We start from the raw sequence: 22,296 nt of genomic DNA, 5'->3' as shown, positions 1-22,296 counted from the left end.
TGAAATTGTTTTGTTGTGTTTACACACAAACACACACAGACAAAGCGGGAAAAGTTGGGTGAATAAACCACACACCGAAGGTCCGGTTTTATTAGTACAAGCACTATGTAGCAGCAGTGTACAGTGTTGATGGAAAGATATGTACTTTATTTCAATTGCACTTTTTAAAGAAGGTACCATCAGGAAACGGAGCGGACGCGGTCCGGCCCACGACAAGAACAGAACCTTTCTGTAAGGCATCCGCAACAATCATTGGCAGGCTACACATGCAGGTGGGACAATAGATGGAGGTGACTTTTTTCTCTCTCCCAGGAGCGTCGTCATGCCTGTGCGTCCATTCTATTTTCCGCTTGTGCTGCTGGGTGAACACTGTTTTGCTTTTGTTAGAATGACCACTTTTTCTGCGATTGGCTGTCGACCAGTCCAGGGTGTAAGCCGCCTCTTGCCCAAAGTCAGCTGGGATAGATTCGAGCTCACCTGCGACCCTAATGAGGAAAAGCGCTACAGAAAATGGATGGATGGATGGATTCATTTTCTAGATGTGCTGTATTTACAGTTACTTCAGGTTGCATGTTGTATGGCGGCATAGCAAAGAACCTATTTTACGGCTTGTGTGTGTAAATCTACTGTCAGACATATGTTTAGCAAGAACACACGTAGTCTTTTAGCTTTATTATCGCTTAGCAGAGATGCAGATGGATGTGAATGGCAGAACATCTTCTCACCAGCAGTGTGTGTGTGTGTGTGTGTGTGTGTGTGTCATTCTTAAATGCGTTAAGGCACAGCGAGTGAAACTGAAGACTTGTTGTGGGGGGAAAGTGCAGACAAACATCATAAGCAAAAGTGAAGTTATACTCCATAATTGTGTTGTCTGTCAGCATTGGTGTTAAAACAAATGGGAAAACGTCCAATAATAGCTGTCGTATCGATTAGTTTTAGTTGCTAGTTATTGTTCAGCTAAATAATAATAAATCGATCAATAAAACCTGTATCAGTAAGCTGTATTTTCCTTGAGTGAGCAGCAGGTGGCTCTTCTGTTTTAGGATTAACAAAGTAGCTGCCAGAACCTGACATACTACACTGCATGGACAAAAAGTCTTCTTCAGTCTATGAATTAATTTGTAGGGCAGCACAGTATCCTAGTGGTTAGAATCTGCTAACTGCCTCACAGTCCCAAGGGTGGACGTTTGCGTCTTGGCTCGGGCCTTCCCGTGTGGAGTTCGCATCTTCTCTCTGGGTACGCTGGCTTTCTCCCAGGCTCCTCCATTCCAAAAAACGTAACTTTCCATGGGTGCAACAACCAGTCACCCCAATACCTTTGTCCATGTAGTGTAATAAGTGTGTTGATGAGACGTTCGTAATAGAAAATAGTACCGCACTTTGGGTGGTTATAGTAAAATAATGAAGCCGCCTGTCTTCAGATAAATAAATTAGTATATTCTTTTGGTGTTTGACTTTGCTCCTAGTACAGTCCCTCCTTCACTGAATGTGGGTTTAGAGCAGGGTTGGGCAAATTCTTTATTTGTATTGAGTTTTTAAATACAGAATGATTTTTAAAATGGGCAGATGGTTATTAAAATGTGTATGTAAAATATTTCACTGTCATAATAAAATAGTAATTCAACCTCAATCATTTCTTTTTAATTAATTTATAATTTAGCCAATTATTGAATACAAAATAATATTACAAATAAATTACCCAATTATTCAATGACTTTTTAATGTGTCAATTTTAGGGGAGAAATGGCTAAATATTGACAATCAATCACCCAATTATTGAATTACTTTTGATTTTATGAATAAATATATTATAATCCATTTTTAAGGAAATGGCAAAAATAATATCTACAATCAATAAATTTACCATTTATTCAATTACAAAAAAAAAAAGAATGAATGACTGAATGTATTTTAATGAACCGGTTTTAGGAAAAAAAATTAAAAACAAATAACTAAAACATTTAAATTAGCCAGTTTTACACGCACAAAAAATGGCTACATTAATGCAACAAATATAACAGGATTCTTCACAATGTAAATTCTCGGCAGGCCACACTTTGCCCACCCCTGGTTTAGAGGGTCTCCCTGCAGTGTAGCGAAGTAAGCTCACCACTATATATGGACGAAGTGGCTTTTACGCAGATGGTTAAAATTAGATAGCGGGCACGGGGTGAGGGGTCTACAAGGTGAGAGTGAGGAGACTTTTTACCAGTGTCTGTCTGTCTATTGATTTTCAGTTGAACATGGTTACACTGTGTAGTGTAACATGTTATTGGACGTGTGCGTGCAGCTGTGTGGCTTGACAAGTTGTTCCCCATCACAAATTGTATTAAAAGGCAAAAAATAAATAAAATCTGCTAAGATATTTTATAAAAATATCTGTTTTTCTACAAGAGTAATGTATTAAATATGGCCGGATGCCAGTGAAAGCTCTCAAGCATGCACGTGGTTGTAGCTAAGTATGGGTGTACGCATTTAAGGCCGACTCGGGAGTCGTTTAAGTAGCTGAAAAAGATCCGCGCGGGACTTGTACCTTCGCAAGCACAATGAAGGTGACGCTCCTCTTGAGAGCTTCCCACCAATCAGGGCGTGCCAAAGAGCCCCAGCAGGGCTCGCTCACGTCCAAATGTGTGTGTTAGTGTTTCTCCTCACATCGCAAGTGTGCAGTCAGACGGTGCAATGTGAGGAGGGGAGCGAGGGGCTGTGGGCTACCACAGGCTCACCGTAGGTTCCATGTTGATAAATCCGGGGGTTTTGCGCAGCTCCCAATACATGTTGTTGGACACCCAACGTTCCCTGTGATTAGCATCAACCACTTTCCTGCAACAAAAATAAAGCCGTTAGTACCAGAAAATTGTGACCTGTATTCTGTTGTGGACTTTTCTTTCTTTCTTCCTTCCGTCCGTCCGTCCTTCCTTTCTTTCTTTCCTTTTTTATTTCCTTCTTTAGTTCTTGTATTGCCAAGGACAGTTAGTTGCACTTTGCGCTTAACTCCCACGTCATTGTGATGCACACACTAGAGCCTTGACAATGCACCGCAGTCAGAAAGGGACTAAATGTTGATGCAAATTAACGGCAGAAATAATGGAAATGAACAGGCGAAGTTTCGTAAGCCAGGGTGAATGTATGATGAATGAGTGCAGTGTCTTACTTGAAGAAGCAAGGCTCTTGTATCACATTATTCTCTTCATTCCACTTCCTCCTTGTCCTCTGCAAGTCTTCGATTCGCTGCTTCTCGGAGGCGGCCAGCTCCAAGTTTCCCTCTTCTAGGTACCTGGTGTGAAGCAGAGTGCACATTCATTTACTAAAGTTGCTATCCACTTTGTGGAGTTTGTGTTTGCTGGTGGTCTTGTGACCTTTGATCGGGTCTGAATCGTGCGTCCGTTCGCGGCAGGACGTCTTTCAACTCGGGACAAAGCTCGTTGAGTTCAGTGGCGAACCTGGTGAAGCCGTAATATAGCTCGTAGTCTGTGGGCATGGAGCCTAGCAAGAAGATGATCAGCATTAGAAGTACAGTGGGATAGGGACCGAGCCCTGCAGCGAATACCCGGAATCCACAACAAAAAGTTTACATTCTACTCCATTTGCCTATAGATGCCACAAGATGGGTTTGAACAATGGGTTTTTCAGCGAATAACTGAGAATAGGTTTACAAAAAAAAAAAAAGTGAATTCTCGAATGTCGTACCATGAATATCATATATCATAGATCAGGGGTGTCAAACTCATTTTTGTCACGGGCCACATCGTAATTATGGCTTCCCTCTGAGGGCCGTTATGACTGTGAACCCATATAAAGGAATTATCACCTCATATAATTACACGACAAATTGATGAATAACTACTTTTGAATTCAGAAGCCTATAATACATTTTTCAACTAGTACATTTCTTTTTGAAGGCTGGTTGGTAACAAAAAATGCTTGCGATATTTCAACGTTATTACAATAGAACACAATTATCAATTTTGATTTGCTTTCGCGGGCCACATGAAATGATGTGGTGGGCCAGATCTGACCCCCGGGCCACCAGTTTGACATCTGTGTCAGATTTTTAAGCAATCAATTTGGTTTTATAGTATACAGGCAAGTCTGAATTTAAAGTCGCACGGCTTTAGTGTAGCAATGCTGAGCAACACTGAGGTCTACTGGAAGAGATGCAACATGTTTTTAACAGAAAGAAAAATAGGCAGAGAAGGTCCTCAACTAAACTCCAGTAATAGTTGTTGTTCCCACAGAGCAGAATAAACAGTGGACACCGCTAGTCGCAGGGTTAGTTACCAAGCCCAAATGTGAATGGTGAAATCTGCGAGTAGTTGATTGTTGTTGCCTATATTAAAAGTTTAAACCATAAATATACCATAGACTCTGATCCCAAAACATTTCGAAAAGGTGCCATAGCATTTCAGATGCTTACAAACATACTGCACGTTATTTTGCCATGAAAAAAAAAAACGTTTTAAAAAAATAATAAAAAAATTTCCTGCGAATAACGGGAGATCCACTAAATTCCGGTTTGTATTTGTTGCTACTCCATGTCTGTTAAAGTAACAGTTTTTTTAAATTACCGAAAAATCAATGCTAATTATCATTAGCTCATCTGTGGTTTTTTGCATTATATGTTACCATTAACCTCGCGGAATTTCGTTGGACACAATGACACGGTTTGGCTGAACATTTTGGTGTTACAATATCTTTTGTTTTATGTTTTCATGTTTGTGTAACTTGAGGCAAGAACACTGCCTAATGAATACTCAAAATGAGTTTGAATCCTTTTAAGTTTGCTTTAATAAGTTTAAATGTGTTAAAAGTGTGGGAGAGGTAAAACTATTTCAAAAAAAAAAAACTGCGGATTTTCAACTAGGGAGGGTGGGTCTGGAACGGTTCATTGTATCCCCAATCCAGCTGCCTACCTGGCCTCCAGATACATTTGGCAGACGGTGGGACACCACAGTAAAGCCCCTCGTGCCATTTTCCAAAAAGCCTGTGGATCACTTTCCCTTCTTGGTCCATCACAAATCCTTGGATCTCATTCACGTTCGAACTCCAGTAGTTCCCCTAAAAGAAGGAGGGTCCACTTATCAGCACATGTAGACCACACGTGGCCCAGCTCCAACCAAACCTCCAATGACCTTGACGAAAGTGAGTTTGCAGAGGCAAGCGCTGCTTTTTGTGTTCCTGATGGTGATCTCGCCGTAGTGTTCGATCCACCGCCGGCCACTGAGGATGTTGTGGACACACGTGGTCACTTTGTTCCATTCGTAGTGATCTCCAAACCTGAACAGACACAGGGAACACATCAAATACAAGAACCCAGACATGGTAGCTGCAGGTGGAAAGAAGCAAAATGGAAGACTTTTAACTTTTTTTTTTTTTAAGACCATTTCGATCATCAAATATCTCACGTTCACTACGTGACCACTCGGAGTAGGCCATACGAACTCAGGGTATATATATAAAAAAAATATATATATATATATATAATTATCTGAATAACTACATGTGCTAGGCACACAAAATGAAATTGGCTTCATGTTGAAAAATAAAACAGGGATTTTATTAGCTATTTGACAACACTTCACAAATCTTCAATATGCGCACTGTCTGTGATTTGACACACATTTTCCCTTTTGCTTTCCTCTTTGATATTTCTTTTTTTTTTGCGCCATGTCAAAATCTGCTTTCAAGTTGGTGTATTTTTATTACATTTCCTCAGAAATGCACGTTGCACACTGTGTTGGAGCATATTCTAATACACAAAATGGCTTTTCTATGCAAGTGAAGGTCAAACTAAACAAATAAACATTAAACTCAGTGCATTAGATATTTGCAGTGTGTGAGACTTGAAATGAAAACCACTAAGAAGGACTTACCACAACATTAGACTTTTGTGTCAGTTTACTGGTAAAATTTCATTGACTCGCACCTGGTCGAACACATTGGAATTCAACCACAATTTTCAGAAAAATGAAGACTAAAGTGCATGACATCACATAAGACTGGTGTAGCTCACAAAAAGACAAACCAATGCCTGTGCACTTAATAAAGGGGATTCATATTGGCGACAAAATGTATTCTAAATAGGAACATATCTGTGGACAGATGGTGTTCGAACCCACAGGCTCCACCGTCTTTCTTCATGTGTGTGGTGTGTTAAGACTCACTCGCTTTTTAGGCAGCTGTTTTGAAGGCATAAGTGAGAATAAGTGCGTCGGTATGGAGGTTACCTGGGAATCATGAGGCTCACTGTCCCGACTGGCAATATCTCCATTGATTTTCCCCAGAATTTATTTTTCCATCTCACATCTGTGGGAAGAAAAACAGCAAAACTCTGCCAGTCAAGAGCAACATACTGTTACATTGCATTGATGTTGGAATAACAAGGACATCTGAAACTTTATTCTATCCATCCATCCAGAAATCCCCCATTAATCAGAGGTGCAGCCTACCTTGCCAGAACGTGAAGTTCTTGGACTCACAGTGGCAGGCAGAGATGGGAGGATGGTGGCTCACCTTGAGAGAAGAAAAAGTCTGACTACTCTGTCATTTTAAATTGTACAAAAAAAACCCCACAAAAATTCAAGGAAGGCAAAAAGGAAAATATGGGTCATGTCACAGGCAGCGCACACGTTAAGTTTTGTGAAATCCGTCATAGAATCTATAGCCCTTTAAAAATGTTGGAATTTTAATGAATAAATCTTTTTCTTCAACATGAACCGTATTTCATTTTGTTTGCCTAGGTGATGTACTTATTCAGATATTCATATTTCAAATGATTTCATATTTAGAACACCTTGTATAAATAAATAAATTTGATATACAGTGGTGTTTTGATATGTAAGTTTAATTTATTCTGTGAATACACTTAGAACTCAAAACACTTACCTTAAATTATCTTTTCCCCATTGAAATCAATGGAAATACCATGAAACCTTAACCTTGGCCTCCTCCCAAAAAGGCCAACAACAAATTTGGTAATGTTTTTTTTTTTTTTTTTTAAAGGAAAGTAGCATTCTATAATATTGTACTTTATAAAAGAATATAGTAATAACATAGTTAAACAGAATGGAAAGAAACAAGAATTTTGTTTGTGAATCATGATGAATTCATTGCAGTTCCTTTTGGTGTGTGCGACCTGGCCACGGGGGAGGGCAATACAATACAGTCATTCAGACACACACACACACAGAAGAGTTTCACAGCTACTGTAAGAGACTCAGTAAGCTGCAGGAGTAATAGTCGTTTTTAAGGTGAAGGATTTTAAGGCGAATTTACATGGTTCTTTAGCGCTTGTATCTCAAATTTTCCTCACGTCGAAGCCAAAAATCAGCTGAGCGATTGCTTGTATGTCCAAAGACTCATAAGGCGGGTCGGGTCGTTCGTATCTGAAGGCACCACTGTACCAAATGTTTTGCACAGCGAGTGTGATTCCAGTAAGAAAGATCGTGTGAGCAAGTCTTTACCTGTTCAGAGAAAAAACAGAAGCCCTTGTCTTCTCTTATACATTCGTACGTCTCTCCAAGGAGCGGGTTGAATGGCTTACTTCCTGCTCTGTAGTAGGTGGATGAGTAGCCTGATACGGCGAAGGCAGCGACCAGAACCTGGCGGAAGCAAAACACCACCACTGCGGACATCAACCAGAAGGGACTAGCAGGTTTTATAAATAAGATGGGAAGTACTGAAGCATCCTGTCGCCTGGCAGGGAGGCACAGTGGTATAGCCGCTCACATCTTGGCCTAGGTTAAAACCTGTGCTGAGGCCTTTAGGTGTGGATGTGTGTTTATAGTGGACAGCCTCGTAAGGCTGAACGATATGGCCTTAAAACAAAATTACCATTTTGTTACACAAACATTTTATTTCCTTTCCCCCCCCTCGTCGCTTATAGAAAAAGTTTTTGCCCTTCTTGGATTTGCTTTATTTTTCCTGATGTGAAACAAGCTTTGCAACCGTTTTTTTTTTTTTTTTTTACAGGCATTAACTTCCACAGATAAAAAAAAATCTTTACAGATAAGAAAGTAAGTACAGTATTTTCAAGTTGGTCATTATATTGGTACTTGGAGAGGCAAGAAATGTTTTTGGGTGGTACTTGAGGTTTACCATGCGTTCAAAGGGATCGTCCGTCTCAGCGGCCTTGTCCAGCAGCTCGCTGTACTCCAGCTCTTCACACATGCGCTGCAGCGTGTTGAGAGGCTCATTGAGCTCCACGGGCATGGACACTTTGGACAGGTCCTTGCCTATGTTGTTTCGCAAGATGTTCCACAGGTTGATGTTGCCGGTGTCGGGACAGGGCGCCGGCAGGCAGATGCGCCGGCCGTTACGGAAGGCACAGCCAGCAAAGTCTCCGTTGGCCACTGAAAAGAGAAAACACTCAATTTGGCTTTTTCTTTATGTGAAAATATATATCAGTCAAATCTGTCCATTCACCCATTTTCTACGTTGCTCATCCTGTTCAACTGACTTTGAGTGAGAGGCAGACTTGACTCTGGACTGGTCACCGTCCATCAGATTACACATATAGAGATGGACAACTGTTAGCACTCACATTCACCCCGTCACTGAGTGGGAACTAAACCCACGCTGCCTGCACAGAAGTCAGGCAAGTAAGCCACTACACTGTCAGTGAACGAATGAAATGTCATGTAAATTCAGATTGTTACAAGTATACAGGATCAGAAGCTGTAATTTCATCTGGATCTGATCCAGATGAAATTTGCATTTGACATGGAAAATCCCATTTAACATGTTCAGATGAATCTCAGTTAGTTAGAATATTATTGAAAACTCAATTGATTTCAGTAGTTCAATTAGGAAATACAAACTCATGGGTTCACTACACCTAGTGAAATCTGATTTTCTTGGATAATTTTAATGAATGTAGCTTCCAGCTAACAAAAAAAATCACCTCTCAAGAAATTAGAATATTGCTTCAGTCACAATAATATAGAAGTTAGTTAGAAATTGGTCTTCTGAAAACTATTTTCATGAGCGTTTAATAAATCTGCATAGTACATGAGTTTTACTTTTTCAATTAAGCTACTGAAATTAACTTCGGCAATACTCTTAATTTATTGTGCTGCAACTGTATATAGGACGTCGGGGTGCAACTTGTGTTGAAACTGGACTTTTCACTTGACTCCTGCTAAACTGCATGCTGAGTTTTGCGGTTTTGTTTGCTTTTAAAGCCTACCACTGTGTCCGCATGACCTTGACGTTTCCAAGACTAGACTACTGAAAGCTCCCTTAGTTTTATGTGTTTGGGATGTGACAGAGATGAAAGAGGGAGAGCCCATCCCTCCCCACACGGGCGGCTCATAAAGCCTAAGAAAAGATCTTGGTACAGAGCAGCCCAGGAAAGTCCGTGGCTTCAGCCACAATGATAAAGGAGCTCGCCAAGCGCCTTACCACCGTGTGAGAGTGTCAGTGTTTTGTTTCCTCAGAGTAGGATCCTCTGTTGAGTCATTGCACCCTATTCCTGACACAAAACTGGAAAATGCTTAATCGAAGTTAGTGACGGTGCAGAACGAGGTGGACCTACTTTGCCTGGAGACGTTATCGGTCACACTGGCATTGTCCTCTGAGATGTTATCGCTCACATCGCTGACGTATGACTCATCGTCTGAGCCCTGTAAGTGGAACAGGTAGAGGGGGAGATTCAGGATAGTTGGACACAAACTGCAGGCAGGTTTGGCTGCACTCGCTGCAGTTTCCCCAAGGGGAATAAGCTGCAGCACAGTACTGCAGCTATCACGCGGCGAGAGACTGCAGCACATTTCTCGTGCAAGCACGTCTGTATTGGCCCGTGTGGCAGTCTCCTGGTGCTTTACGTTTGGCCAACACGGGTCTGAATGGGCCTGCCTTCATGCTACAGTGTGATAAATGTCCTATGAGAGAGAGTGATCCTTCACATGGGTCAATGCATGCCTGGAGAGCAACCCTCTTTAATAGCCCCTCAGAGGCTACAGAGAGTTAGCAGACAGAAATGATGGTTTCAAGTGGCCTAATTGTTCTTTTAAACAGAGCTGGAAGCATTGTTCTAATTAAACATAAAGAAATAAAAGACCATATTGAAGCCAAATGAGGGATGAGGCGTCTGCCCCAATTAACAGGGAGCCCTTCTAAGTGCCTGACTATGATTGAGTTTCCATTAAATCTGCTATTTTAACCTTGCAGGCCGGTCTCATTAGTTGCTAACTAACCCTGGGTCTACATTATGGTCCTCGCGCTCCACCCCAAAGACTCAAATTACCTCATTCTCTGACGAGCTGGCTGAGAGAAGCACTTCCTGGGCGTCAAAAAACTCGGATACAGACTCCGACATGGAGAGTCGACTTTCATTGGAAGTCTGCTGAGTCAGAGGGATCCCCATGTGCTCTACAACCTGCCGACAAACGTGAACACGTGAGACGCGCACGAGAACAGTGACAGAAAGGCACGGGAGTTCATTTTATGGCAAGCTTCCATCCATTTGCAATTAGTCATTTTCCCATAACATTTAAGTCAGCATCTGCATTGAATAATGATCCCTTAAAACATTACTGAGCCTCTACTGAAGAAACCATCAATCGGAAAGGCCATCGATCAATAAGGCAGGACACCAATAATATAACTACCTGGCCGCCCTGTTGTTTTATCAATATGGGAGCCCTAAATTAGCCATAAGGAACACAGTGGCCTACCTCATCAGTAGTGGAGATGATATTCACGCTCACAACTTGTTCCGACAGGACAGACTCGGAGTGGATGCGGTTCAGGCGGGTTCGAAGTTCTGCATTTTGGGACACGGCCTTGGGCAAACATTTAATTGGTTGGTCTGATGTTAATTCATTTATACTTTATCAACCAATTAAGACAAAAGACATTTGTTGGAGGATTAGAAATATATCAGTACCAGTAGTGCAGGAGAGGACCAATCTAAACGATGTAATGATTATGTTTAAATAAACATTACAGTAATTACTGTATGATTTACCAGCATATATCGTTATCCATTAGTCTGCCAATTTCAGTTGAGCAGCCATAGTAAGACACCAAACATATCACTGCTTCAAATGAAAAAACAATGACACCATATTGATTTGTGACCATCGAAGCGTTCCAATTTCACAGTGTAGTGATTGGTGACTATTATTTTTCCCACAAGGCTTTTGCCAAGAAATGTGACCTCCAGCTTTTGGACGATGTTGTCACATAAGCTTTTATGTGTGTGTGATGGAAACAGTTAGTGAGGGACAGTCCAATTACAGTAAGTTAGTGGGGCAGAGAAGATAGCCCCAAGGAGCAGCAGTAGTCAAGTCTTTTTCTCACCAATTATTATGAGAGAAGACAATTGGGCCGCAACGATCTCACGCATCTCTTTATGCTGTGATAGCGCTGACTCCCTGTCAGCTTCTGAATATACTGTACAGTACTTCACAAAACTGTAGCCATAGTATAGGTGTATTTAAATTGCAGTAATTATCTAGTCAGCACTTTTCTTGATGGTTCCCTGGCAACCAGTGGCATACTAAGCAGAAGATGTGTCTTGACAGACACATTCATTACACACTGGCTTGAGGACAGGCTCATTACCTGTGACAGAGACTTCCTGAGGGAGTTGATCTGGGCTGAGTGGTCAGACTGGTCCTGGTCAGACAGAATCTGCTTGATCTTTTCTTTCTCTATGGCTACTGTGTTGAAGGCCGACTTGAGCAGCGTGTGGACTGCACACAGAATGACGCAATAAGGGCACAATGATCATTCGCGCAGCACGATTCTTTCGCGTCAGCTGATTTGACTTGGTGCGTAAATGCAACGTACCGTTCTTAATACATATTACGTAAGTGTAAGAGTGAGGGATAATATAATGTTAGTGACCACATTGAGTTGTTTGGCACAGAATTTCAGTCTACAAAATGCAAATCTCGGAGGCATTTAGGAGCACATCGATGCGACGGGATGTAAAATTGCCTTGTGAGCATGCAGAGGGAAGACAGAGAGCGATGCCGTCGCTGACTATATTATATAATGCAGAAGTGCCTCCGAGCTAGCGACGGCAGTCAACTGCAGCGGCACGGCATCACACATGTGACATGCCTCACTGTCCACTGCCCGTCTACATAAGCAGCCACATATGTTCTTTAGGCCAGCTGCACATGTTGAACACGTTTGACCAAATATTTCTTTGGTAAACAAGGCCGAACATGATGTACAGTACCATTTTGACATACTAAACAGTAAATAGCAGGAAGAACCCATTACATTTTGGCGAGACTCTGCATAAAGGTGTGGCTTCAACAATTCACTAGGACAGCAATGGAACCATCCACCCCACCAAAATAACAATGCAACTGTCTTTCTAAAGTTGGGAGTAACGCAAATCCAAAATGATAGTTTCTGCTGTGTAAAATCAAAGGTGTTTCTAATAAAAGGTATTACTGAGTCAATATCACCATAAGGTCCCTTTGAGACGTCCCCATTGAACTTCATATTCATAAATTAATGTTATGCTGTTACAAATGCATATGGTTCAAGCTCCCACACTATTTGCGATGAACTTTTGGAAATCGCAATGACAATCGCAGACAATGCACAACCCCAATTCCAATGAAGCTGGGACATTGTGTTAAACATAAACAAAAACAGAATACAAGGATTTGCAAATCATGTTTATATTTAATTGAATACACTACAAAGACAAGATATTTAATGTTCAAACTTGATTGTTTTTAGCAAATAATCATTAACTTCGAATTTTATGGCTGCAACACGTTCCAAAAAAGCTGGGACAGGGTCATGTTTACATCACCTTTTCTTTTAACAACATTCAATAAACGTTTGGGAACTGAGGACACTAATTGTTGAAGCTTTGTAGGTTGGAATTCTTTCCCATTCTTCTCTTGATGTCAGCTTCAGCTGTTCAACAGTCCGGGGTCTCCGTCGTCGTATTTTACGCTTCATAACGCGCCACACATTTTCAATGGGAGACAGGTCTGGACTGCTGTGAGGCCAGTCTAGTACCTGCACTGTTGTGCTGTTATAACACGTGCAGAATGTGGTTTGGCATTGTCTTGCTGAAATAAGCAGGGGCGTCCATGAAAAAGACGTGGCTTGGATGGCAGCATATGTTTCTCCAAAACCTGCATGTACCTTTCAGCATTAATGGTGCCTTCACAGATGTGTAAGTTACCCATGTCATTGGCACTAACACAGCCCCATACCATCACAGATGCTGGCTTTTGAACTTTGCGTCCATAACAGTCCGGATGGTTCTTTTTCTCTTTGGCCCGGAGGACACGAGGTCCACAATTTCCAAAAACAATTTGAAATGCGGACTCGTCGGACCACAGAACACTTTTCCACTTTGCATCAGTCCATCTTAGATGAGCTCGGACCCAGAGAAGCCGGCGGCGTTTCTGGGTGTTGTTGATAAGTGTTTTTTGCTTTGCATAGTAGAGTTTGCACTTACGGATATAGCGCAGAACTGTATTTACTGACATTGGTTTTCTGAAGTGTTCCTGAGCCCATGTGGTGATATCCTTTACACATTGATGTCTGTTTTTGATGCAGTGCCGCCTGAGGGATCGAAGGTCACGGGCATTCAATATTGGTTTTCGGCCTTGCCGCTTACATGCAGTGATTTCTCCAGATTCTCTGAACCTTTTGATGATGATATGGACCGCAGATGATGAAATCCCTAAATTCCTTGCAATTGTACGTTGAGGAACATTGTCCTTAAGCTGTTTTGACTATTTTCTCACGCACTTGTTCACAAAGAGGTGAACCTCGCCCCAGCTTTGCTTGTGAATGACTGAACAATTCAGGGAAGCTCCTTTTATACCCAATCATGGCACCCACCTGTTTCCAATTAGCCTGTTCACCTGTGTGATGTTCCAAACAGGTGTTTGATGAGCATTCCTCAACCTTCTCAGTCTTTTTTGCCACCTGTCCCAGCTTTTTTGGAACGTGTAGCAGCCATAAAATTCTAAGTTAATGATTATTTGCTAAAAACAATAAAGTTTTATCAGTTTGAACATTAAATATCTTGTATTTGTAGTGTATTCAATTAAATATAGGTTGAACATGATTTGCAAATCATTGTATTCTGTTTTTATTTATGTTTAACACAACCTCACAACTTCATTGGAATTGGGGTTGTATGCTTACCTTTTTGGGCAATGGTGCAGAACTCCTCCTGCAGTTTAATGTAGTCACTAGTACACTCTACGCTGTCTGTCAGCCGGGAGACGGGAGGTTGAAAGTCCCCCATCTCGGCGCAGAGGTTAGGGTTGGATGAGTGGAGGCGGACAGGCGACATGCTGGATGACAGCGGGACCTAAAGAGAGACGATGCGGGTTAATCAACTGAGAAGCGCAGTCATGTTGTGTCTGTAAAGTTATTCCATGGAAGTCAAATACATATTATGCACTACGATATTATGAGAGGGATTCATCGTAGAGACGTTTGCAAATCAAGCACGCACGGTCAAATGCTTTTTACTCTTTTATCTGTGTAAAACCTCTGTGAATGAAAGCCCAGTGTTTTTATAGGAAGCACACAATATGCTAAGCAAAATGAGAGCAAAACTGGGCACACAAAAAAAAAAAAAAAAAAAGATCCCACAACCATTAATGTAAGTTTTAAGCTAAAACTACTAAATAAAAAGTAAAAACATTTGTTCAACCTGTCATTATATGTAATTATTATTATTTTAAATTATTATTATTTTAAATTCTGCTCTGGGGGGGGGGGGGGGGGGGGGTTTCAAGCAAGACTTTCACAAAATCATAATCATGTCTGAGAGACTGAGTCAGGCTTCTTTTCGTGTTTGTGGCGCACAACAAAACAAAAAAAAAGTGGTACCTGAAGCTGGAATTTTGCATCTTTGCCGACACTTTTTGTCCTCCATCTTCTGTTCATGCGCTTTTCTTTCTTTGACAATTCTACGCAAGCCGTCTATGTGGCAAATGTGGATGACAGTATGCAGTCGAGTGGTTAATAAGACAACACATTCACACAAAAGCAAAAGTCGACATAAATTGACTGTTGTGAAGTTAGAAATCAGACAACATTCCAACAAATGAGTAGCAAACAAAATTCAGAGGCAAATGTGATGAGTGGCGCTAAGCTGTTGATGGTGGGGATAAGCATAACTGAATTCTGTCTGTGGATAAGCATGAATGAATCCTGTCTGTCTGGGAATAGAATGGAGGAAACTGGCACTTTCTTAGACTGGCAAACCTCATGTTTGTTCTTTTTTGGCTAAAGTGAAAGAGGCTTCTGAGCTCCTTTATGCACACTATATGTTGTTTATCACGTAAAAACTAAGACAAGCTACGAAACAGAAGTTACTACACACTTCCTTTTTTCTATTTTGTTTCAGGTATCATTCGGAAAGATGTTGACCATCATCTGCATTTGACAGCTTAGGCTCTGCAGTTTTTGTAAGCCCATCATTTCTTTGCGCATGGCTTGCCAATTGGCATTAGAGCAGCGTTGCCTAATTGCTTCATGTAGTACAATTTATCAATGGCAAGTTTCTCAAAACAGGATCTTATTTTGACAAACTACGCAAGGGAAGGCGCCTGCTACTACTACCTCTGATGGGGAAAAAAAAAAACAATTCCCAGAGCAGACGATTGTGCAAGTCAGAGAAAGTCTATACGGAAGGCTGCACTAGAACTCAGCATCCACAAAAGCTCTACCGCCTGCTCGAGAAGTTTGATTTTGTTCGTAAGTGGTGGTAGTCGCAGGTCTTCCGCTGCATGGTCTGTCAAAAACAGATCCTGTTTCAAGAGATGGCCATGGATAGCGCAATGTGGTGGAGCGGTGTGACAACCATGAAGCTTCTTAAACTGGTGCTGAACTGTAGTCGGGGACAGAAAAACCTCTTGCCAGGTGGCAATTTTATTTTGCAATGTTGCTTCAATGTGATGGGCAAAGGAATTAAATGCTTACAAAAACTGCAAAAGTTAAACTGTCAAAAGTTGACAGCCTCACGTCTGTCCAAATGATACCTGAACCGAAACAGAAAAAGTGTGAAATGACTTTTGGGCAACCTGTATATTTTAAATAAATACACAAAAGCCAAGTCACACAGAACTCCAAATGTGGCCTCTCTACATCAGTGCACGCTAGTACCCCATATGAGTGTGTGTGTGTGTGTGTGTGTGTGTGTGTGTGTGTGTGCGTGTGCGTACGCACGCGTGTGTTTTCAACCTGCATATCTGCAAAGTTGGGTGCCGACTGAGTCCTTTGTAAAATCTCCAGACTCTGCAAGAGGCCACTCAGCTCGGCCAGGTTGGACTGGCAACGCGCAAGATCTGAAATGATTTTATTGTTGAAAGATGCTGATTACGATGACAGTATGTTATCAGGGATAACTGCTGGACACACACTAAGAGGATAGTTGCAAGAATCGTGCATCCTCCCAGAATGAACATAGACAACAGAACACACCTTCTGCACATTTGTCCATTTCCTCGGATTCTTGCAGCCAGGCAGCCACCTTGCTCTGACCGTTGCTGTAGGAGACTGGCAGGCTGCTGTTGGTGGGGACTGGTGTTTGCCATGGCAACCCACTAGGTTTAACTTGCTTTAGAGGGATACAAGGGTTGGTGTCATATTTAAAATAAATAAATAAATAAAAAAATTAAAAAGGACAAAAAATAAACACAGTACAGGGACAGAGCCCTGTCACAAATAGTGAAAATCTATAACTGACAACCACAAAAAATGTTTTGTAGTTGCCTGTAATACCACAAGATGGCAACAAAACCTGTTTTTTTTCTATTAGACAAGGCTATGGCCTGAATAAATGAAGCTCATCCCCTCACTTCAACATGGTTTCCTGGCCCTAGGCCAATATTTTTATGTTAGACTTTGCTTTGGCCTGAGCACAAAAATAGTGACTAGGTTAGTGTTCAATGAGTAACGGGGATAGGTTCACTAAAGAAAGCCGCAAATTCATGAATACCGAATGGCAACTATGCGGGGGGCACTGTATTGTCATTACTCAGGAGAGGTGCTGCTCTGTCAAACCATACAGAACTAAAAAATAAACAACAGCAGCCCTTTCCATTTGTAATCGTTTAGTTTTGAAATGAGGTACAGCTGGAAGAAATATTAATTTGATTGGCAGGTTTTCTTTTGACAAGAGACTAATGAGCTGATGCATAGATGTTCATCATATCAAATTGTGTCTGAAGGGATGGGAGAATGTAATTATGGAAGACAGGAGGAAGGAATGGAGTGTTATCTTAGCACTTCAGGGAGCTCCTTTCTGTTGGATTCTGACTACGGGATGTAATGGTCTGCTTTAGACATACTGTCTAACATACTGGCACCTTCAGTGGAAATAGTCTACAGTGAAGACTGTTTTCATTGATAAAGGAAGCAGAACACAATGTGTCTAGACACCAGACAGAAAAATACTTCCCTCATCCTAATGCTCAGATTCATTTTACCTGTCAAGTAACCATTACAGCAATAGACACTAATCGACCACACATTCACAGCCATTAGTCTGATCACTCTGCAGAGACCACAATGACCTTTTAACAAAGAGGTAGACAATTCACTCCACGACTAAGACTTTCTGCGAACATTTCACAATAGTTTGTGTCACAAGTGACCTTGGCGTCATGTCCAACACTTGAAGCAGCTTGTGGAGACTCTGCAACCGCCGATGGAGGGAACATCCGCATGGAGGCGTCCCGAGGAGATCGTACGATCTCGTTCTGTCGGTAAAGGCGGTGATGTCGCAACTTGGACACCCAGGCATCAAAGATGTCTTGGGATTTTACCTAAGAAGGAGAGCGTTTATTCGATCTCGGCCATGCGCTTGACTGCTCAGTCAATACTGAAATGACAATATTGACTCATCGCGTTACCTTGAGATGATAGATATGCTCCTCTGTATCCAGGTCAATACGACGAGCCTTCTTTTTGATGGACATCACAGAGAGGCCGACGTCGATGCTGCCATGCAGTTTGCCTTTCTGGATCTGAGAAACACGTTTAAAGCTCGACTTAATTTTGCACATTACATTATTGCATCTATTATCTATAACTACATTCAATAAAATGAGGTATTATGTATTGTAAAGAATAAATGCAGCTGGTATTTTCAATCTCAACATCAGTACTTGTTTTTTTTTTTACACCAGTAGTTTCTTACTACTTGATACTGTTTTTTTATTTTATCCATGCATCCATCCATTTTCTTTACCCCTTATCCTCACTAGGGTCGCGGGTTGGTGGAGCCTAACAATACATTTTACATTCATAGTCTTCATTACTGATTCATCACTAGTGTCTAGCAAGATGCTTCCATTTTGGTGTAACACGCAAAGCTAAAGCAAATCAAACACTGCAACTTTTGCTGCAAACATTCCAGCTGACTCATTGTTGCCAGGCTGGCCTGCTTGAGCCTGGGGGTTTGAGTCATGGTTACTTACATCAATGGGGGACTTGGAGTACTTCAGCATACCATTGTCCAAAACAAAAAATCGCTGCAGAGGAAAAAAACAACCCTGTGTTAATAAAAAACAATAGGGCAAAACCTGACTATGAATCCCTAGTGAGAAATCCTGTTTGTAGCTGCAATAGCATTAATTCAAATGTGTTTCTTTCAAAATGGTGCATTGTGTGCTGGTGTGATGGCTAGAGACTTATTTGGGGTGTCTAAAAAGAAAATAACAGTTGAATTGGTATTGAAGAGCTACCTTTTTTGAAGCAGCAATTATTCCAACTGGGAACTTTTATCAGCTACTGCTTGAAAGTGTTTTTCTAAGAACAAACGCTGCCAATGGGGCCCACCTTGTGCCAGCCTTTCAGAGGCCATTTCCTCTTCTTCAGCATAAACCCTTCATGTTTATCTGGCCTCTGGATGCTGCTCTGACCAATTTTCAGCCCCTCGATGATTTCCCAGCTGTCTGTCTCCTGAAGTAGAACAAAACGATGCAGTGTCAGAACTGATCTGCTTGTTCCACCAGAAGGGGAGATGTACATGTTAGAAGAAAAAAAAGATGACTCTCATGCCCGCAGTCTAATGGAGGAAACTCTTCATTCGTTTCTCTCGCGTAATGTTTGTGTTCCCCCTATCACATCCCTCATGTGCTCTGAGTTATTTCCTCTCCATTAGCTTCATCCTGACTGTGCGCTTCTTGTTTTTAGTGGGTCTGTAAATCAAAGCAACGTCTCTGGAGCAAAGAGACGGCAAGGTCAGGCAGGGACAGGCATTACCCCACTGCCCAGAGAGAAGGGCATTAAAGTCAGTGGTATTCTCCACAATTGGGTAGTCCCAACTTTGATTTTGGGGATACGACTTAAGGATAAATGTGATTACCATCCAGATAATCTACAAAGGATTCCATAATATATTTGTTGAATCAGTTATAATATATGCAGACTGTAAATCTTTGTTCCTGAGCCTAATGTAACCTTCAGTACATATATTTGAGGACGCCTGACATTGGTATGCAAAGCACTTAAGAAAAGGTGACAACAGCTTGTTTAATCAAAAGACCAGCTGAACAGATCTGTTTGGTAATGAGGTAATGCGTCTCCTGTGAACACCCTACGCCCTTCTGTCAGTAGCCTTGAGCTATTGGGGGTGCACAACTTAATTAGCAAAAAGTACATCAGTATTCAAGGCAATGTAAAAAAAGAAGTGGATGCCCTATACTTTGACCGAGCTGGTCATTACATAGTCCACCGTGTGATGCGCTATGAAATGAGCAACACATTAATGCATTACAGCCTCAGACATGAGGAGGCACCCTCCCTATCTGGCCATGGGAAAAACCTTCACCACACTGCTTCTGAGTTATACTCCCCACAAGACTACTATACAAAGTGTGTCATAAAGATTCTAGGACTGGTGTCACACAAGTTTTCTTCTTCAAAGTAATCCCCCTGGAGTCTAACACACTTTCTCAGCCTTCTCTACCACACATTCATGCACTCCTTGAAGGATTCTTCCGAGACCCTTCACAGCTCCATCGCCACTGCCATCATGATGTCATCTTCAAAACCGGTCCGCTTGATGACCCTCTTGAGCTTTGGAAAGAGGAAAGAAATTGCTCGACTCGGAAAGGAAGTCTTGGATGTTCAGGGCATTGTGAGCAGGCGTGTTGTCATGGTGAAGCAGCCCCAAGTTGTTCCGCCACAACTCTCGCCTCTTCTCGTGCACAGACCAAAGCAAATGCAGGAGGATCTCGTCGTAGACGACACTAGTTGATTGTCTTGCCCACACTGAAGGAGAAAACCCGTTTTGTGTTTGCATATCTTTTGTGACACCAGTCATTGAATTTCTCTGTCGTATATCGTACCTAAAGTGCGATGGTTGGTTGGAAGACTGTTGCACCAAGGTGAACCCTCCACGAAAGCCCCCAGGGATGGGCGGGATGATTAGAGGTCATGCAACGGACACATGAGTGGGTATACTAAAGAGGTTGTCTCTATGGCTTTGCGGTCACGTTACAGCTTTAGACTGTTTCCAAAGCAGGCAAGGAAGTAGCTTCCTTGCTTTGCTTTACTGTTCATGCCAGACAACTCCTGTTCTTTGACCCTCAAAGCATAAATGAATGAAGCCAATTTCATTTAATGCACCCTGCTCACATTTATTGATCTTACTGGAGAATAATTTAAACCTGAACGAGTGAGTGAGTGAGTGAGTCTTCTTTGCTAAGATGTAAATAGCTTGGTCTACTCCCCCTTTCTTTCACTTGATCACATCACACTTTTTTGTGAAAAGCAATATTTTGTGTTGCGGGAACTTTTAACACATAATGCTCTAATCGAGTCTTTTCATTCCCAACCTGCAGAGAGCATTGTACCAATTTTTATGCCTGCAATGAATTAAATTATTACAGTAACACTCTCACTGCGCAAGGACAAGCACTCCTCCTGGACATGTTAAGCTAAATCATCACTATAAATATCAGTGCAGTGTCCCACTTCCGATGAGTTTTTCATGCACACATCTGCTTCTACAATGCCTCCTAAGGAGTAAATGTCCCTGAGTCTGAGGGAGTACCAAGGAGCATTACCAAAGAGATTCCACCACTTCTACACTATTCAGAATTCAAGGGTGATTATGGAGGCCAAACATCCCGTTAGACAAGTAATGATGATTGAAAGAAGTGGCAGCACACTTGTACTTCTGTTGAAATTGTCAGTTTAAGAGCAACTGTGCATGCAGTGTAAGTGTCCTTTAGGGAGTGTAATGCAACTCAAAGCTACAGTAGTAACTGGTCATGGAATAGGAAAAGACCGATCCGGATACACAAAAGCTTCAATGACTGCCTTGTGGTTTTACGCCTCCGCCCAAGCACGTCTGCCTGACCGTCGAGAGGTTCTGGGTTTCAATCTCGACTCAGGCCCTGTTGAGTGGCGTGAGCAAATTTTCACTGTACTTGTGTGGGTTTTCCCCAGTGTACTCTGGCTTTCAACCACATTCCCAAAACATGAATGTTTGATTAATCAATTGAAGACTTAAGTGTCCATCTGTGTGAATGTGAGTAGACACCCAAAGTCAGCTCAGTTAGGCTACAGCCCACCTGCTACCCTAATGAGGACAAGTAATACAGAAAAAAATTAAGGAATATCTACAGGTATGCATACCTGTAGATATTCCTTAATTCCCAAGAACATTTGTAAAGTCAATGTGATATTTAAAAACATGACTATCGATTGTTCTATAGTGATTTTAGTGAGCCACTAACAAATACAAAGTTGGACATGGACAAATTAACACATAACACCACAATAAATGTACGAGCAAGTCACTGTCAGCAAATGGGGAACGTGTCAAGTATTGATTTGAAAATGGCGGCTGGATCTCATTAAGGCTTCCTATCAAGAAACTGTCCACCTATTATTTTTCAACAAAAACTGGGGCCCAGCCAAACTAGCCTAACACTTTCCCACGTATCTTCTGTGCCTCCTTTGTGGGCATAAAGGGAATGATCAGCGTGCACAGAAAATACAAAATACTAAATAGTACCATCAGCATCAGCAATGTTCAGGCTCAAGGTTCAACAGCCATTCTTCCAATGTAGGCATTTGTCATGCTTAGAATTATGGATATAATGAATTATTTGTTTTCAATATAGAGTAGAAATTGATTATATCATAAATCTGTGGATGAAATGTATAGAAAAGTCAAAATATGTTCCTCAACAATCATCTGAATTACCTGTGTGGTTGATAAATGATGAACTGTATCTGGAGTGACCACAGGAACTCCCCTACACTATTTAGCCGAACTAGAGCATTACTAGTATTATTTTACCATAAATACAATGCTCTCTAACAGAG

At 41.6% G+C, this 22,296-nt stretch overlaps 1 protein-coding gene across 5 annotated transcripts in view; it reads right to left on the bottom strand.

Annotated features, from left to right (window-relative positions):
* Positions 1-49: 49 nt before the first annotated feature.
* The window catches only part of osbpl6 (oxysterol binding protein-like 6), a 34,707-nt gene continuing 12,460 nt past the window's right edge, over positions 50-22,296 (bottom strand). The window contains exons 3-23 of one of the 5 annotated variants that reach the window (XM_061791296.1): positions 18,793-18,915; positions 18,432-18,485; positions 17,865-17,978; positions 17,607-17,777; positions 16,432-16,567; positions 16,177-16,295; positions 14,836-14,928; positions 14,140-14,308; positions 11,566-11,696; positions 10,674-10,781; positions 10,244-10,375; positions 9,533-9,620; positions 8,095-8,348; positions 7,461-7,598; positions 6,447-6,510; positions 6,225-6,303; positions 5,130-5,274; positions 4,911-5,055; positions 3,357-3,483; positions 3,152-3,274; positions 50-2,820 (exon numbers count right to left, since the gene is read on the bottom strand). In XM_061791296.1, the coding sequence (XP_061647280.1) occupies positions 2,709-2,820; positions 3,152-3,274; positions 3,357-3,483; positions 4,911-5,055; positions 5,130-5,274; positions 6,225-6,303; positions 6,447-6,510; positions 7,461-7,598; positions 8,095-8,348; positions 9,533-9,620; positions 10,244-10,375; positions 10,674-10,781; positions 11,566-11,696; positions 14,140-14,308; positions 14,836-14,928; positions 16,177-16,295; positions 16,432-16,567; positions 17,607-17,777; positions 17,865-17,978; positions 18,432-18,485; positions 18,793-18,915 (2,625 nt within the window). In that variant the 3' untranslated portion in view covers positions 50-2,708. The remainder of the gene's footprint in view (positions 2,821-3,151; positions 3,275-3,356; positions 3,484-4,910; positions 5,056-5,129; positions 5,275-6,224; positions 6,304-6,446; positions 6,511-7,460; positions 7,599-8,094; positions 8,349-9,532; positions 9,621-10,243; positions 10,376-10,673; positions 10,782-11,565; positions 11,697-14,139; positions 14,309-14,835; positions 14,929-16,176; positions 16,296-16,431; positions 16,568-17,606; positions 17,778-17,864; positions 17,979-18,431; positions 18,486-18,792; positions 18,916-22,296) is intronic. The other 4 variants (XM_061791297.1, XM_061791299.1, XM_061791300.1 and 1 more) reach the window with 4 other exon arrangements.

Source organism: Phyllopteryx taeniolatus, chromosome 12 (genome assembly GCF_024500385.1).
Source record: "Phyllopteryx taeniolatus isolate TA_2022b chromosome 12, UOR_Ptae_1.2, whole genome shotgun sequence".
In the NCBI taxonomy this organism is placed as follows: domain Eukaryota; kingdom Metazoa; phylum Chordata; class Actinopteri; order Syngnathiformes; family Syngnathidae; genus Phyllopteryx; species Phyllopteryx taeniolatus.
Note: the sequence above shows the minus strand (reverse complement) of the source record. Positions and strands in the feature narration are given on the sequence as shown.